Below are 15,028 nucleotides of genomic sequence, written 5' to 3' on the forward strand. Positions count from 1 at the left end.
CTTTCTTTCTCTCCTTCAAGACTTCTGCAGGCTCTCTGGCTCAGGTACACCGCTCGTTTTGTCCTGTTCATTGGGAGACGCCAACGCCAAAGCAAAACGGTTATTTTGACACAACAATAGCAACGGCTACGTCACAATAATCTCAGCACGCTACGGAGACAAGTTACAGCAGGAAAGTTGAGCATAGCAGGGATTGAAACAAGTCTGCTGCATCACCGCCGCTTGCCAACACGTACACCTGCAACTTTGGTCAATCGTCGTGCAGCTCCCGCCGTGCTTTCTCAATCGCAACGGCAAGCAGCAGTCGACGACAGCTTCCAAGCAATCGTACCCCGGTTTTCACCCCAAACTGCCAAACACAGCCCCTCGACCTCCTCCGGCCAGGCGCCGGCTTTTCACTCGTTTACCTGTTGCCTGATTGTTGGCCCTGGTCGTCTTCGGCCATTTTTTCTCTACGACATACGGCTCAAGCACATCCGGAACCATGGCGACAGCATTGATGAATGGGATGCATACAGCAGGCATCTACTCGGACATGACGGTCGATGGTCCCGAGATCGGCACCTTGGTGGCTATTGTCGACCGTGCAAAGAACCTGCCCAATGTTAAGCGCATGGGCAAGCAGAATCCATACTGCGCCGCCAGGCTAGGCAAGGAAGCAAAAAAGACCGAGACGGATAAACGAGGAGGCCAGACGCCCAGATGGTGAGCATTGATGGCAGGATATGGTGTATAGGCCAAATTTCTGACACAGGACAACAGGGACCAAGAGCTTCGCTTTACCGTTCACGATTCGCCCGACTACCACAATCTCAAAGTTTCCATTTTTAATGATGACAAGAAGACGGATTTGATTGGAGAAGCATACATCAGTCTGCAAGATGTCTGCATACCGGGCGGAGGCAAGCGCGACGGATGGCACGCTCTGAACTTCAAGGGCAAGTACGCAGGCGAGATCAACCTGGAGTTGACATACTACGATACGCGACCCCAACCCGAAAACAAGAGGAGGGTGAGCGGCATGAGTGCTGCTGACAATGCACAACGCAAGGCCGCCATCAAACGTCGTCCATTGCCTGCCGAGCTGAACGGTCCCCCACCACCAGGCTCAATTGTGCCAGACCATGCAAGAGGTCCAAGGCAACTACCAGGACGACCAGCAGAAGATTGGACCCCCCACGGCCTTCGTCCGCGTCCTCAACATCATGCCCAATCTGCCCCTGCCATTCCGGATGCACACCACTACGACCCTGATGAGCTTGACCTGGACTACCACCCTGGCTACCATCAGCCCGTTATGCCCGAACTGCCACAGCTTCCTCCCACTCGCAGACATCGTGGCTCTGTGCCTTCTCAGCCCAGTGTGCCTCATGACTATTCAAGCCACGAACATTACGGCCATGGCCGTTCCCACAGTATTCCAACTCTTCCCCATTCTGCCTCGTCCCCTAGTGTCGTGCAGTCGGACCAGGGATGGCAAGAGCCTCTGCCCCGCTGTCTACAACCTACTGTCGAGGACATTGACGAGCTTGATTACGACAGGCAACTGCCTCCGGTGCCTCCGTCACACACTCGCAGCCCCTCGCACGCTCGAAGTCCATCACACACAAGAAACGCTCGTTCGACATCACGAGGACCGCCACCGAGAAGCATGTCTGTAGACGATTATGCCCCTCCTCCCGCACCAGGCTCATACTACAGCTCCTCACCCAACTTCAGGGCTTCTTACTCGGGGTTTCCTCCACCGGCGCCCTCTTCGGTCGCGGCTTCATCGCATTATCGTAGTCACTCACGCGCGGCTAGTCGCCAAAGCGTACCTGACGCATACGCCATGACTCCACCACGAGCACACCCCTTGGCCAACCAGATTCGTCGATCCATGAGTCCGGCGCCTTCAGCATACACCGAAGATTATGGACAACACAGACGATACAGCAACGAGCCAAACCCAATCATGGCACGCCCTCCTTCCCGTAATTCTCCCCTTCCTTCGCGCAATGTCTCACCTCTGCCACCGCGCAACAACATTGATGCCATTCGTCATCCCGTCCGTACTTTTGCCAGCGGCAGTGCTTCTCCCTCGCCCACTCGCAAAGAGATCCCACGTCCCTCGACATCTAACGGCAACTTCTTTTCTCCCGATGATTTTGACTCTCTTAATCCTAATGCTTCCTCTAATTCGCCCTTCGCCTCTGGTTCGAACCCGCACTCTCCTTATCATATCCAGAACTCACCTGGCGGCGACGACGACGAGGGCGCACGTCCTCTGCCAGATCCCAATGCCAAAATTGTCGGCTTCGACGGCAGAGTGATCGACCCTAGCGACCATTTGCCTGTACACAGCTGGGCACCCGAGCCGGAAAAGAAGACGCCTACCAAGATTTATGGCTCGAATGGACAGGCACATCCTAATGGCCTAGCAGGTCCACGTGGGGCAGCCGGTAATAGGACATCTTTTGGTCGAGATGTAGTCATCAATGTTCGCACGAGGGGTTCACCACCCAAGCGCCCCATGTCTTCGGCCTCGCACCATAGCCATATGACGGGCTCGCCGGGTCCGCTCTCTGAGATTGACGTTCCTAACCCCTATGCTGGACATGCTGGTTACAGTTCGAATTTCACTGAAGGGCGCCCTGGAGTCTACGAAGGCCATCACTCTACATATTCAAACTCTCCAAACCCAAGTCAGGGGTCTCATTACGGCGACATGTTTGGCAAGTACACTGCGCCTGGTGGTGGAGACCAGTTTGGCTATGAGAACCAGATGGCCCAACAACAGGGTGCGGTGTATGAGCAACATGGCTACGGAGCTTCGGCATTGAGCAAGGAAATGGCCAAGATTGACATTGGAGGGTCAAGAAGGCCGATCAGTAGGGGCACTGTGAGAAGAGGTGCTTGGCCTTGATTTTGTTTTCGCGTATTCACATTGACTTTTCTGCATGGCAAAGTCCTTGGCTGTTTTTTTCGTTCTGCTTGTTATGCAGATGCATATTGAGGCGTTTGGTTTTTTCGATTCTCACATGGCGCATGAGAGCTTGTGATGTTGATTGATGGAGTGCACTATTTGCGACGGAACCTGGAAGCGATTTGTAGAAGGGCACGGAACAAGGGATGTGGTATAGAAGAATATTAAGAGTGGACACAAGGACTATAACAAGAAGGAACGTTTCAGATATAAGCTTACACGAGTGCCGAACAAAGGTTCGTGTTTATGTCTCAAAGATCTGTGGATCCCTCGACGAGACGAAAATAAAAAAGCCGTTACGAGGTGAGTGAGGCTTGGACTCGGGTCGAGGGGTTGCAAACGAGTAGCATGCGGAAGGCAACCGAGGGTGAGAGGGGCAGAACAAAGAACAAGGCTGGCGCTTACGGCAAAACAAGTGGGGTGTGGCAGCAGCCAATCAGAGCGACAAGAGGGCAGACCGGTCAAGCTTCAGGGACCATTTGCCAATTCCGTGCAGTCAAGATATAACTCGGAGTCTTGATGCATTATCTATACGAGAGAGCGTTGGACTTTTTCTTGAAATCTTGTATCCAAGATTGTTGAGTGTGCAAGAATTCTTCAACCACACGGTCCAGGTCCAGGTCCAGGCAGAAATAGGAAAGCACGCGCGCCTGCCTGCTGCTTCCCCCGCGCTACTGGTATCAACAAGACTAAGAGCAGCGCCGCATCTCACGACACGACGCATCCTCGACACCAACCTCAGCAACCCCTCACGCTGCAAACATGACCGACGTCGGCGGACGCAGAAGCTTCAAGGTCTTTGGCCAGGAGTTCATTGTCGATGCGCGGTACAACGTCACAAAGGAGTTGGGTCAGGGCGCCTACGGTATCGTGTGGTATGTGTCCTTGGCCGACAAGCTGCTAGGAGCCCAACTGACCACGCCGACTCCAGCGCAGCTCAAGCAGGCCACGATCCGAAAGAGCAGGTAGCCGTCAAGAAAATCACAAATGTCTTCAGCAAGCAGATCCTGGCCAAGCGCGCCCTTCGCGAGATCAAGCTACTGCAACACTTCAGAGGCCACCGCAATGTCTGTCCTTGCGTCCGAATAACTTCTCCCTGTCCACCACGAGCTGACCCGTAACCAGATCACATGTCTCTTTGACATGGACATTCCCGGCGGTCCCGGCAGCTACAACGAGGTCTACCTGTACGAAGAGCTGATGGAGTGCGATTTGGCTGCCATCATCCGCAGTGGCCAGCCCTTGACCGACGCTCACTTCCAGTCCTTCATCTACCAAATCCTCTGCGGTCTCAAGTACATCCACTCGGCAAACGTCTTACACCGCGATCTCAAACCCGGCAACCTGCTCGTCAATGCCGACTGCGAGTTGAAGATTTGCGACTTCGGTCTCGCTCGTGGCTTCAGCAATGAGCCCGACAACGTTGCTGCTGGCTTCCAGACCGAGTACGTTGCTACAAGATGGTACAGAGCTCCCGAGATTATGCTCAGTTTCGCAGAGTACACAAAAGCCAGTATGTCGCAAGCCTTGCACAACCACCATCTTTGTCATGCTGACCACCCTTCCTAGTCGACGTCTGGTCTGTTGGATGTATCCTTGCCGAACTCCTCGGAGGTAAGCCCTTCCTGAAGGGCAAAGATTACGTCGACCAGCTCAACCAGATTCTACACGTCCTCGGCACTCCCGATGAAAGTACTCTCCAGCTCATTGGCTCCCCTCGCGCCCGCGAGTATGTCCGCGGGTTGCCTTACATGCCTCGCATCCCCTACCAGCAATTCTTCCCCCGTGCCAATCCCGACGCTCTGGACCTGTTGGAAAAGATGCTTGCCTTCGTCCCTGCCAAGCGCATCACCACCGAAGAAGCCCTCGAGCACCCATACCTCGCCATCTGGCACGATCCTAGCGATGAACCCGCTTGTCCTACAAAATTCGATTTCCGTTTCGAGGTTGTCAAGGAGATTCCTGAGCTTAGAACAATCATTTTCGACGAAGTCAGACGCTTCAGAAGCGAAGTGCGCGCTCCTCTCCACCAGCAGCAACAACAGCAACAGCAGCAACACTACGGTGACTACCAACAACAGGCTGGCCAAGTGCCTATGCCCGATCAATGGAACCCTCGTCAAGCTGAGGACCCACGTCCGCAGCCTCTGGGTGAGAGCACAAATGAAGGTCTCGAAAGGGAGTTGGAGTATGGTCTGGACGCTCAATACGGCCAGCAGCAGATGCGATAAGCGCTTGCAGATACCCTCCCTGGCAGACTCATTCTTTCATCTTTTATCAATTTTCCTTGCGCGCTGGTAGCGCAGTCTTCTCTAATATCATCACAGCCTCATCATCTCTAAGCACATCATGTTCCTTCCTCCTCCTTGTTTCAACATCTAGCACGAGGATACGAGCCAGAGTAGACACAGCTAAGGGGGTGTCATCTGCTTTTTTCTGATCTAGTTGCCTGAAGAACATCGAGGCTTAATGAAGACCATTTCACATCCACCTTATCTGGTATTGAATTCCATCCCGCCAGCATTCATGACCTGTTGATCGCACTGAAAGTTGAGGGAAAGATCTTCGTGAAATGTGAAGCCGACTCTTTAGGCGCACGTACCCAAAGTGCGTGTATTGTGTATCTGTAGAAGCACAAGGATCAACATCATGCCCCGTCCTAGAACTCTGAGCGCCCTCTACAGACCAACACCATCATGAAAGGCTCGAACTAGAACTCAAGTCGCTGTCAGAAGCTCTACCCAGCAATCCAACTTCTCGGGTACTGCTACTTGCATTCGCAGCCCTCAAAACGTCCTTCTTACTCAACACGACCCTCGCACACCAAGAACACCAACTCCTATCCACACCTTCTTGCTCTCTTTCCAGATACTTGCCTCCTTCCCTCTCATCCTCAAACTCTTGAACCACGTCTCCAACCAGCAACCTCCTCTTGACTTTTTTCTTGACTACACCTCCTATCCCTTCTATTTCTTGCAAAAAGTAGCCGCCGGTTCGTGTGTCTGCGGCATCGCATTCTATTTCTTTGAAGATTGTGCGGGCGGAGAGGCAGTGGGCTTCTCGACCGCATTGCACGCCTTCGATGCCCGTGCCTAGACCGGTGCCGATGCCGTGGAGGTGAGTGCTATAGCGGGATCGCCAGGTCCAGGCGCGCATGTAGGAAGTATCCAGGGTGCGAAGGGTAGTAGAGCAGGGGGTGCAGATCCAGACTTGAGAGGGACAAGTGCAGGGGCTGCGGTATAAAAGTGGAGTATGTGTTGGCAAGTCGTCAGAGCTGTCATTGTGGTGTTCGGTATCGGTTTCTGGGGTCGTGGTTCTAGTGTGTAGGTATAATGGTGCTCTGATACACGTGCGGCAGAGTCGCCGATGGCGGGATTTAAGTGCTGTGCTTGATGGGGCTTTCATGGTGCAGTTCTGACATGTTGTTAGTACGTTATGTTCTGTTAGCCCTCCTCTTTATAGAAGAGCTTACCCGGCAAACCACAGTCCCACATCGTCGACACTCTCCAACCATATCTCTAGCACACGTGCCCACTCTCCCACTCGTCAACCTCGGAATCCTGATTCCATCTGGTCCATGTGTAGACCAGAGATCATCTGTCTCTTCCCTCAATACACTTTCTGCTTTCCATGCTGGATCTGGAGTATCAGAGACACATCGCAAAGTCTGTGGGATCAGTTGTCTGCGATGTTGAAGCAGATTGGCGCGGAATTGGCGACACGTGCGGGATAGATCGTGTAAAGAGTTTAGATCCAAATGTCTCGCTATTTCAGAGATGATACTATAACCATCAATAATTAGTATATTAATCTTATGTGACATGAAATAGTAGGAACTAACGGATAGTTACCCAATACAGCAGATAGTGCATTCAGATTTGGATGATCACGATCATCTTCCTCTTGAATCTGTGCTGTGTTTTTTTCAGGAATATGCTGTAGTGATCTTGCAGCATGAGCATTGATCAAGTCACGCATATCAAATGGCGTCTTGTGTCCATGCTGATGCTGATGCTCGACCTCATCCGGGTCGTCCAAGTCGACAAAGACAACCATCAATCATGTGTCGTCGAGCGTCTAATAAAAGACGCTCTTTCAGACTGTCTTTTCCGGTGACGATAAAGACGTGCGAGGGCTTTCACCCCTTGTCAAAGAAGTGTTATCGTTGTGATGATCAATGGGAGGTTGCACATGTGTGTTTGCCCCTCTCTCGTCATCCTTCGTTCGGGAAGGTGGGGTAGATCTCCGACACGCGGTTTCGGATCTGATAACAACTTTATCGTTCCTTCAGCCAAGTACAAACAAGCATCACAGCAACGACTATCTGCCGTTCATCGGAGAGATGTTCGTTCTGTGACAAGACACATCAGGTGTTGCATTTGTCTACTTCACTGCCAACCAGAACTTCCAAGGATTCTCGTGCTCAATGGATGCTTGGTCATATGAGACATATTCGGGTCAACTAGATGAGTCTTGGTACGACCTCTTCAAAAATAGTGTAATTGTGAAGAATAGCTTTCCATTAATCATATTCATAATTCGTGACTGATTCGCATCAGTGAAACATCTGCAGATAGTTGGTCGAGGTAAGGTCAGGGTGATCTCTCAAGCAAGTCTGACTTGGTAGGACGATTTCAGATCGGCTCATCTGTGTTCGTCAAACCACCTAGCCAAGTGCTGCACATCCAGATTGCCAGTCGAATGACTTCGAGAGGCATTGGTCCTCGTCATGCAGTATGTTGGTTGTAAGTGTGCGCCTTCGGAGGAAGATGGATGTGCTGCAGATGACATCTGTTCCTGGTCTTGGTCCAGAGACACTGTCGTTGATTGTCTTGCATCTTCAAACATTGCACCGTAGCTTTGAGATGACTGGTCCGGCAGCCCAGATGAACGCAAAGTGGCATGGTAATGCTCAGTATCAACTGGTAGTGAGGTATGAACGTATGTGCTCGCTGACAATGAGTCGATCTCAGGAGCAATAGAGCCACTGTAGCGAGGCTCCGCATGCTGGCCCGGAATCAGAGGGTAAAAGTAGGACTGGGGAAGACTTAACGTCGGATGGTTGTCGGCAAGTGAAATAGAATGGCGCAACATAGGTTGATGTCCTTGAGCCGTGTGATCATCCTGAACCGGAAGGTCTAGTCCTGTCGTTGAGTCTGTACCAAGTCCGTACGCGTCAGAGGTGTCGTAAGTAAAATACCCTGGAATTGATTTTGGATGACCAGGTAGGATGCTCGGTGGGGAGTTATTCTGGGTTCTCTGCATGACGGCTGGAGAGCTGTTTCCCGACCTTGCTATGGGTCGATGTGAGGGTCCTCTATTATGCCTGTCATAGAAACCATTCAAGGTCGGCACCTGAAGATATTGAGTTCGTGGGGCAAAGCTTGTGATGTTGAAGGTATCTTCTGCACTTGAAGCAAAGTCTGCGTGCGCGGATGCTGGACTGCTTGAGACAGCGCCATCATCGGAAGGGCTGACTGGTGTAGCCGAAGTTGAGCGTCCACCATTCGCTCCAGACCTATGAGCAAGCTCGGGATGAGATGGACAGCGGAAGAGGTATATCTCGGGAAGCTCGAAGGGAAAGCACCAACTGTAAATGCTAGTAAGCACAACTCAAAACGAAAAGTTGACAGGAAACATACTCGTGACGTCTGTGCCGCTCAAGCAGAGCTGGGCTGTGAAAAGTACATGTACAGCCAGGGGCATTACAGGCATAAGCACCTCTCTTGTGCTTGCGTTGATGGCGTCTACCGATTCATCAGTTAATTCAGAAGGTGTGATAGCAGACACGAACTACCTCAAATGTTCTCGACGAGTGTAAACCTGATGCAAGTCAGCGGACATCTTTGACCAAGAGAAAGCGTTGCTAGTGTCACCTTTCCACAGAACACGCATCCATGTTCCAGCTTGCCTCTTGTTCCCTTTCTAAGTCTTCCTGTGGACGTCAATTCAGACAGCGTGCCTGTCTGCCTGCGACGAGAACGACCTCTATGCTCAACATCGACTTCGAGAGGCATCGCTCAAGGGAGTTGCTGTTCAGCGATGATAGTTGTGTTGACTTTGGATGTCTGTCGAATTGAATGAAACAGCAAGAACGGTGTAGGTCTGCTGGCACTACACAAAAGAGGGACCAAGAAAAGCGACAATCCTCATGAATAACAGATCAGTTAATGAAGTGTCCACGAGGAATTACATCGAGCGTCACAAGAGGCCAGACGCTGCTCCTGAAAAACAACATGCGTCGCTGGCAGAGCAAAAGATCGGCAGAGCAACCTTTTCCTCGTTCTCGAAGCTCCAGCGTCAATCACGATATATCTTCCGGATCTCGGCAACTGTGAGTAGGAGCCATAACTCCAGTTCATGCCTTGTCGAGCAGAGCACATCCCTGCATGCCTGAGGATCAGCACATTAGACCAACCAGATGCATGCGTCTCGCTGCAAGAGAAAGGCAAGTCAAGGGAAAAGGCCTAGGTCGGACTATGGCGTACGAAACACTCCAAACGCTCTTGCCGCCGACGCAGACCCATGATGCCTTTACAAATTGTGTCCAGGTTGCTTGCATGTACTTGTGTTGCCCTATAAAGACGGCTCCGACTGAGAGATTCGAAATGGAGACCATTATCCGTTTTGAGTAATTGATGGTTTTAACCACTCCTATAGCTGGGAGTGCTAGCTATCTTCTTTCGTCAGCTCGTTGTCCTACTATCGTCATACAGCACAGCTTAGACAACCCTGCCTTTACTCGCCGCATTGAACCAAACATTACTAGTCAAGCATCCAGAAACAAAATTGAGTCGTCACGAAGTCGCTGCGTGCAGAAACAGAGCGGTGCCAAAGACCAAATCCCAGACGCGGAAAGTGCTTCTTCTCGGGTGATGATCTGCAACTGCCATGCATGTCAAGATGGCTTCCAGCCTTGCCCTCATGTGCCGCATCTACACAATCTGCAGACTCGGCAATCAGTGCATGTTAGCTGAGATTCAGATATATTCGCACCTATAGCACAGAATCTGCGCATGCAAGTTGTTTGCAGACCATTTGTCTCTTTCGGCGATTTTGGCGACGGAGAAGCACACTTGCTACTAGCGTTTGCCATCAGATGCTGGTCTAGAATTCTGTGTGCAGCACCAAAGGCACTATGTTAGTGGCTAGGAAGAGCGAATAAGGAATTTGGGTGGCAACATCCAGTTGCATGGCTTTGCATTGTGAAGCTACGAAAGGAAGTAGGCAAAAGCTCTTCGAGTGCCGGAAGGTAAAAGATGAAACCGACCAATCCTTCCACGCTTCATGACCATTCAACCCTAGAATTGAACCGATGTATTTTAATATTGATCCATTCTTTCTTGTACCGTCATGAATTCCTGTTCGTCATTATGGAACGCCCGCTCGTGATTGAACCAACAAAAATGGACCGGGGATGCAGATGATGTTATTGCATGCCCATTAAACGCTCTCTTTCCCGAACGCGAAGCTTTGAGCTCGTCCTGATGTCGGACAGCATAGAAGAGTAGAAAAGCAAGCAGACTCATTCCGTGTCTGCATTCGTTTACTTCTTCTTGGGGCCGAACATGGGAGCACCAATGTTAGAGCCAGTAAGGCGGACGTTGGCAGCCTTCTGGATCTTCTGGACGAAGTCCATGCCTGGCCAGTCGGCACCAGGACGTTCAAGAGCGGCGACGTAGGCGACATCGACGGAGGCCTTTGAGGCAAGGTCCTTCTGGGTCATGGTGGCACCCTTGGGGTTCTTGAGCTGCTGACGGGCCTGCTGGAGGGCCTTGGCGACCTCATCGGGGACCTTCTTGGTTGCGACGATATCCTCGCTGCGGTCGACCTTTGTCAAGTGCTGGCCTTCGATACCCTTGCTAGCTGCCTGTGTCGCGTGTTAGCTGTGGTGAGTAAGGTGAGGGGAGGAAGTTGACGTACGTTAGCAGTAGCGTACTTCTTCTCGGTAGAGATGATACCACCGCTGCGCTGAGCGGCGTTCAAGGCGCTCTTTCCCTTGATGACGGTCTCGCGAGGGCCAGCAGCGCCGCCACGGGCTTTGCTGCCAATCTTGGTAACTTGGTCCCAGTCAGACATGGTGGATGTGAAATGCGTGTTGTGTGTGGTTGAAGGGTTGGGTGAAAGAGGTGTGTGGTGGTGAGGTTATGTGGGCGATTGATGTAGGTGGATTGGTTTGTATGAGGCAAAGAAGAGATGTCTGAGCAGCTGTGCGATGTTAACTCAAGTCGCTGATGATTCTCGGCGGCGATATGACATCGATCTGGTCCCTCAAAAATGCACGGACCTTTTCGATAGCTTTCCACAAGTTACCATCTTCGTGCCTTTGAACATTGAAACCATACTGAAGCTCACAACATCTTTCACAATTCATTGTGCGTCGTTATGTAAACCAGAACTACAGTCTCCCTGTGTGCCCAAGTCTGTAACTCTCAATTATGTCCATCGTCCTCCAAATACACAGAGAGCAGAGTATACGCCACACAAAGGCACAGTGTTTTCTGAAAACATAGGCATGTCCACAGAGAGTCTATGTCTAATCGCTTCTCAGTGGATACCACTCTAATCCTTACTAGTATTGTGCATTTTGACAGCGCGCGCGTTACATACTTTAGCACATGAGGAGGAGGTGCACTATATTTACTCGCGATCAGTACAAGAATAACGGAATATCATTCATTAATGGTCCTTCTGTGGACTGAATTCAGCACTCAAGCGACGAAACGTCGTTCGTTCCTCGCAGCCATCCCACTCAAGATACCAGAAGCAAGACTTGATGTTTTCACCGTGGCTTCATCAGTGTGGTTCAGAGCATCACCAACACCTCCAAGAATAGTACCAGTTGCGTTTTGAAGCACATGGCCTGTTTCATCCACAACGCCGTCAACAGTTCTAATGAGACCTTCAAAAGGATCAAGAACAAGGCCCTCAATAAGACAGTCTGCCCATTTCAGTGCAGCTCCAACAGGAAGACCAATGGATGCTGGACGATCAGATGCTAGGATATCGAATCCCTTAGTCCCTGATGGGTTGTAGTTCGGGTACCCTACGGCAGGATAGCCATTGACGATGCCAATGAGTCCGTCGTCTCCCGAAGATCCAGTAAGATCGGGCATGCTCGATGAGCAGTTGTAGGATTCAGTGCTGTTGGTTGAGTACGAAGTCGAGCTGGAGTACGACGACGATGCTGAGTATGAAGCTGTAGCAGAACTATACGCCTCGAGCTGACCAACCTGCGCAGCACGCTTAGCGTTGGCTGCAGGAGCTGTGGTACACTGAGTCTGATCAAGAGGTAGGTAGGGAACATTACCCTGCTCATTGGACTTCTTGATCAAGTCTGCGGCCTTTTCAGCCACAGCGTAAATGACAGCCTCGAGATGAGCAGCAGGAATGATTGGGAAAATGCTGGCGTCTACCACACGGATGTTTTGTGTCCCATACACAAGCAAATTAGGGTCAACGACACCACCATCGTCTCTGGGCATCATGGCGGCAGTGCATGAGGGGTGGAACTCAGTACCCAAAGCGCGGTTCAAGAACTCCTGTAGCTGGGCATCGCTGGCCGCATGAGGCGGGTCGTTCTGCACTGGCTGAAGAATCTGCAGTTCTGGTTGTTGGAACAACTCATCGTTGAAACGCAATGCATCCATCATGACAGCCATATCAATGGGGTTGCTGCCATATCGGAAATCGAGTGTAGGATAGTCGAAGGGATCTGTTCCGTTGATGTGAACGTTTCCACGTGTAAGAGGGCGCTGGTTGGAGATTTGAGTGTTACCAGCATTATCCTGCAGAAACTCAATGACAGCGCGTCCACTATTGTTGAGCGCAGGGATCAGAAGAGAACGCTGGCGAGTGTAGCCACGGATGACACTGTCGTCTAGCCCCTCAGCCAAATAATCTTCATCAGAGAACGAAGAGGCGTTTTGAGCGATCTCTTGTGCACGGTCCGAAATCTGAGGGAGCGAGAAGAAGCCATTACCATCTGGAGGCCCAAATGTGTAAGGTCCAGTACGGTTCTGGTAGTACACTGACCTTGCCCAGTCGTTGATGGTTTGGTTTTGCATGATGTTCGGGTACACGTAGCTTTGGTTGTTGAAGCCTTGTGTCATATGCATAAGCATGTGGTCCTGCAAGTTGTTTCCTACGCCGGGCAAGTTGATACGACTTTGGACTCCAGCCTTCGCAAGGACGTTTTTGTCACCGATACCAGACAATTCCAAGAGCTGAGGAGTGCGAATAGCGCCGGCAGCAAGGATAACTTCACGAGCTGCTACAGCTGTCCATACCCTTCCATCGCGTCCAGCTGAGACCTCGACTCCCACGGCTCGGGCAGCGTTATCTTCAGAAGCAGCGCAGCCACCATCAAACAGAATTCGGCGAACGTGTTGACCAGTGGAGACGTAGAAATTCTCACGACCTGCAACAGGATCCCACCTGGCTCGACGTGCGTCTGCACGAGACTGATTTCGCTGAGAAATGCCTTGAGGTAGGTACATAGCTCCTTTTGCGGTGGGCGCAGCAGGATCAGGTTGTGTCGGTACTCCCATGCGATTCAGTGCAGCAAAGAACTGTTGGCTAGCCGGGTACTGGAAGGTCGGGAACGAAACATTTTGGGGGCCAGCCTCACCATGCTGAGAAGCATCATAGCCCTGAGCATAGGTTGTTGCAACCTGGCTTGAAGGCTGCTGGTTGAAAGTTTCACTCTGTCTGACTGTCAAAAGCCGAACTTAATAGGAGCAATGTTGCTCTTACCCTTTGGAAGAACTCCAGAAGCGAATTATAGTCCCAGCCATCGTTCCCGAGCTGGCTCCAAGTATCGTAATCTTCTCGATCGCCACGGTTCCAAAGCATGGCATTGATCAGGGTGCCACCACCCAAGCCTTTGCCCTGTGGTATCGTTCTGCTGCCACCATCGAGATAAGTTTGTGCAACAGTTTGGTCACACCTACCATTTTGTTAGTGATGTGTCTAGCCGTGTCCATACGCATCATGTCTCGTACCAATTGAACCCACCACATTTGCCGTTGACAGATCCAGCCGCGCCTTGGTAGTACGGGATCATGATGCTCTCAGGATAGTTATCAGCTTCTCCAGTCTCCAGCAGTAAGACTTGGACATCAGCATTCTCGCTCAAACGGTTCGCGACTGTGAGGCCTGCTGGGCCACCACCAACCACGACGTAGTCGAAAACATTGTTTTCCGGCAATGGGACATTGAGTCCTCCAGAGATAGCTTGACTTGCGAACAGTCCAGTGATCGCCGCCAAATGGTATGTGAGCATTCTTGAGCACGAACTGGGGATGACAGTTTTTGATGTCGATTATGCGAAACGAGCGATGCGATGATGGTTGTCAAGGAAAGATGTTTTTAAAGAGAGTGGGATTGTAGCAGAACAATCAGATCAAAGACAGGACAAGAGGCACAAAAGCTCTTGGACCTCAGAAGGTCATACTTGCTTGCCATTTAAATCTTGAGGCTCGTTTGGAGGATTTCTCAGAATACGATTGCTGATCACCAAACACGAGCAGTGACACCATATGGAAGCCTGCCAGTGCCCGTAACAAGACGGCTGAGCACGCTTTGCACACGGCTGCGTGTGCATCTGCACGACCCAAGTTTCCAATGGGCGAAGATCATCAGGTACACAGCACCGTACCCAATTTGATATGCTCAAGGCCGGCAAGATGTGTGGAAGCATGACACACGAACCTGGTGCGAAGCTTGCATTTCTGGATTTATATCAGGGGTATATCAATAGATCGATATAGCCCGCTATCAATCGTAGTGGTATCTTCTCGTAACGAGCTAATGAAAAACGACGACACGATGAATTTTCTTGACCGAAGTCATGGTCCGGATAGTTCGGTTGGTTGTTTGCTCTGTACGGGCTTCAAAACCTGCAGCGAAGTCGAGATCTGTAAACGAGGCCATGCGGGATCGTCACTGGGGAAAGCACGCGTCCCTTGTTTCGGCTTGAATTTGAGACAGCGAACTGCTCGGTCAGCCACAGGTCATCCTTGAGATCTGCCAACCTTGACGGGTCAATGTCGATGCCTATTT

General features: G+C 51.2%; 6 protein-coding genes across 6 annotated transcripts; 2 read left to right on the forward strand and 4 right to left on the reverse strand.

Annotated features, from left to right (window-relative positions):
- Positions 1–484: 484 nt before the first annotated feature.
- Positions 485–2,905, forward strand: M437DRAFT_73314 (uncharacterized protein; the record flags this gene model as incomplete). The annotated part of the gene is made up of 2 exons (XM_041026003.1): positions 485–705; positions 763–2,905. 2 exons carry the CDS (start codon positions 485–487, stop codon positions 2,903–2,905), a joined length of 2,364 nt encoding a protein of 787 aa, XP_040882412.1.
- An 822-nt stretch (positions 2,906–3,727) lies between these two features.
- M437DRAFT_73315 (mitogen-activated protein kinase spm1) lies at positions 3,728–5,196 on the forward strand (the record flags this gene model as incomplete). Its single annotated transcript, XM_041026004.1, has 4 exons — positions 3,728–3,840; positions 3,897–4,032; positions 4,091–4,478; positions 4,535–5,196. The coding sequence occupies 4 exons, from the start codon at positions 3,728–3,730 to the stop codon at positions 5,194–5,196; spliced, it is 1,299 nt and encodes a 432-aa protein (XP_040882413.1).
- Positions 5,197–5,659: 463 nt separating this feature from the next.
- M437DRAFT_43088 (uncharacterized protein) lies at positions 5,660–6,788 on the reverse strand (the record flags this gene model as incomplete). Its single annotated transcript, XM_041020678.1, has 2 exons — positions 5,660–6,379; positions 6,438–6,788. 2 exons carry the CDS (start codon positions 6,786–6,788, stop codon positions 5,660–5,662), a joined length of 1,071 nt encoding a protein of 356 aa, XP_040882414.1.
- An 821-nt stretch (positions 6,789–7,609) lies between these two features.
- On the reverse strand, positions 7,610–8,809 carry M437DRAFT_82359 (uncharacterized protein; the record flags this gene model as incomplete). The annotated part of the gene is made up of 3 exons (XM_041027731.1): positions 7,610–8,555; positions 8,608–8,712; positions 8,763–8,809. The coding sequence occupies 3 exons, from the start codon at positions 8,807–8,809 to the stop codon at positions 7,610–7,612; spliced, it is 1,098 nt and encodes a 365-aa protein (XP_040882415.1).
- Positions 8,810–10,511: 1,702 nt separating this feature from the next.
- M437DRAFT_42522 (MBF1-domain-containing protein) lies at positions 10,512–11,044 on the reverse strand (the record flags this gene model as incomplete). Its single annotated transcript, XM_041020594.1, has 2 exons — positions 10,512–10,831; positions 10,885–11,044. The coding sequence occupies 2 exons, from the start codon at positions 11,042–11,044 to the stop codon at positions 10,512–10,514; spliced, it is 480 nt and encodes a 159-aa protein (XP_040882416.1).
- A 1,265-nt stretch (positions 11,045–12,309) lies between these two features.
- On the reverse strand, positions 12,310–14,249 carry M437DRAFT_42253 (choline dehydrogenase; the record flags this gene model as incomplete). Its single annotated transcript, XM_041020531.1, has 3 exons — positions 12,310–13,671; positions 13,721–13,913; positions 13,978–14,249. Coding segments are annotated over 3 exons (1,827 nt in total), but the record flags the coding sequence as incomplete, so codon positions are not given.
- Positions 14,250–15,028: the final 779 nt, after the last annotated feature.

This window comes from Aureobasidium melanogenum (genome assembly GCF_000721775.1).
Source record: "Aureobasidium melanogenum CBS 110374 unplaced genomic scaffold scaffold_4, whole genome shotgun sequence".
In the NCBI taxonomy this organism is placed as follows: domain Eukaryota; kingdom Fungi; phylum Ascomycota; class Dothideomycetes; order Dothideales; family Saccotheciaceae; genus Aureobasidium; species Aureobasidium melanogenum.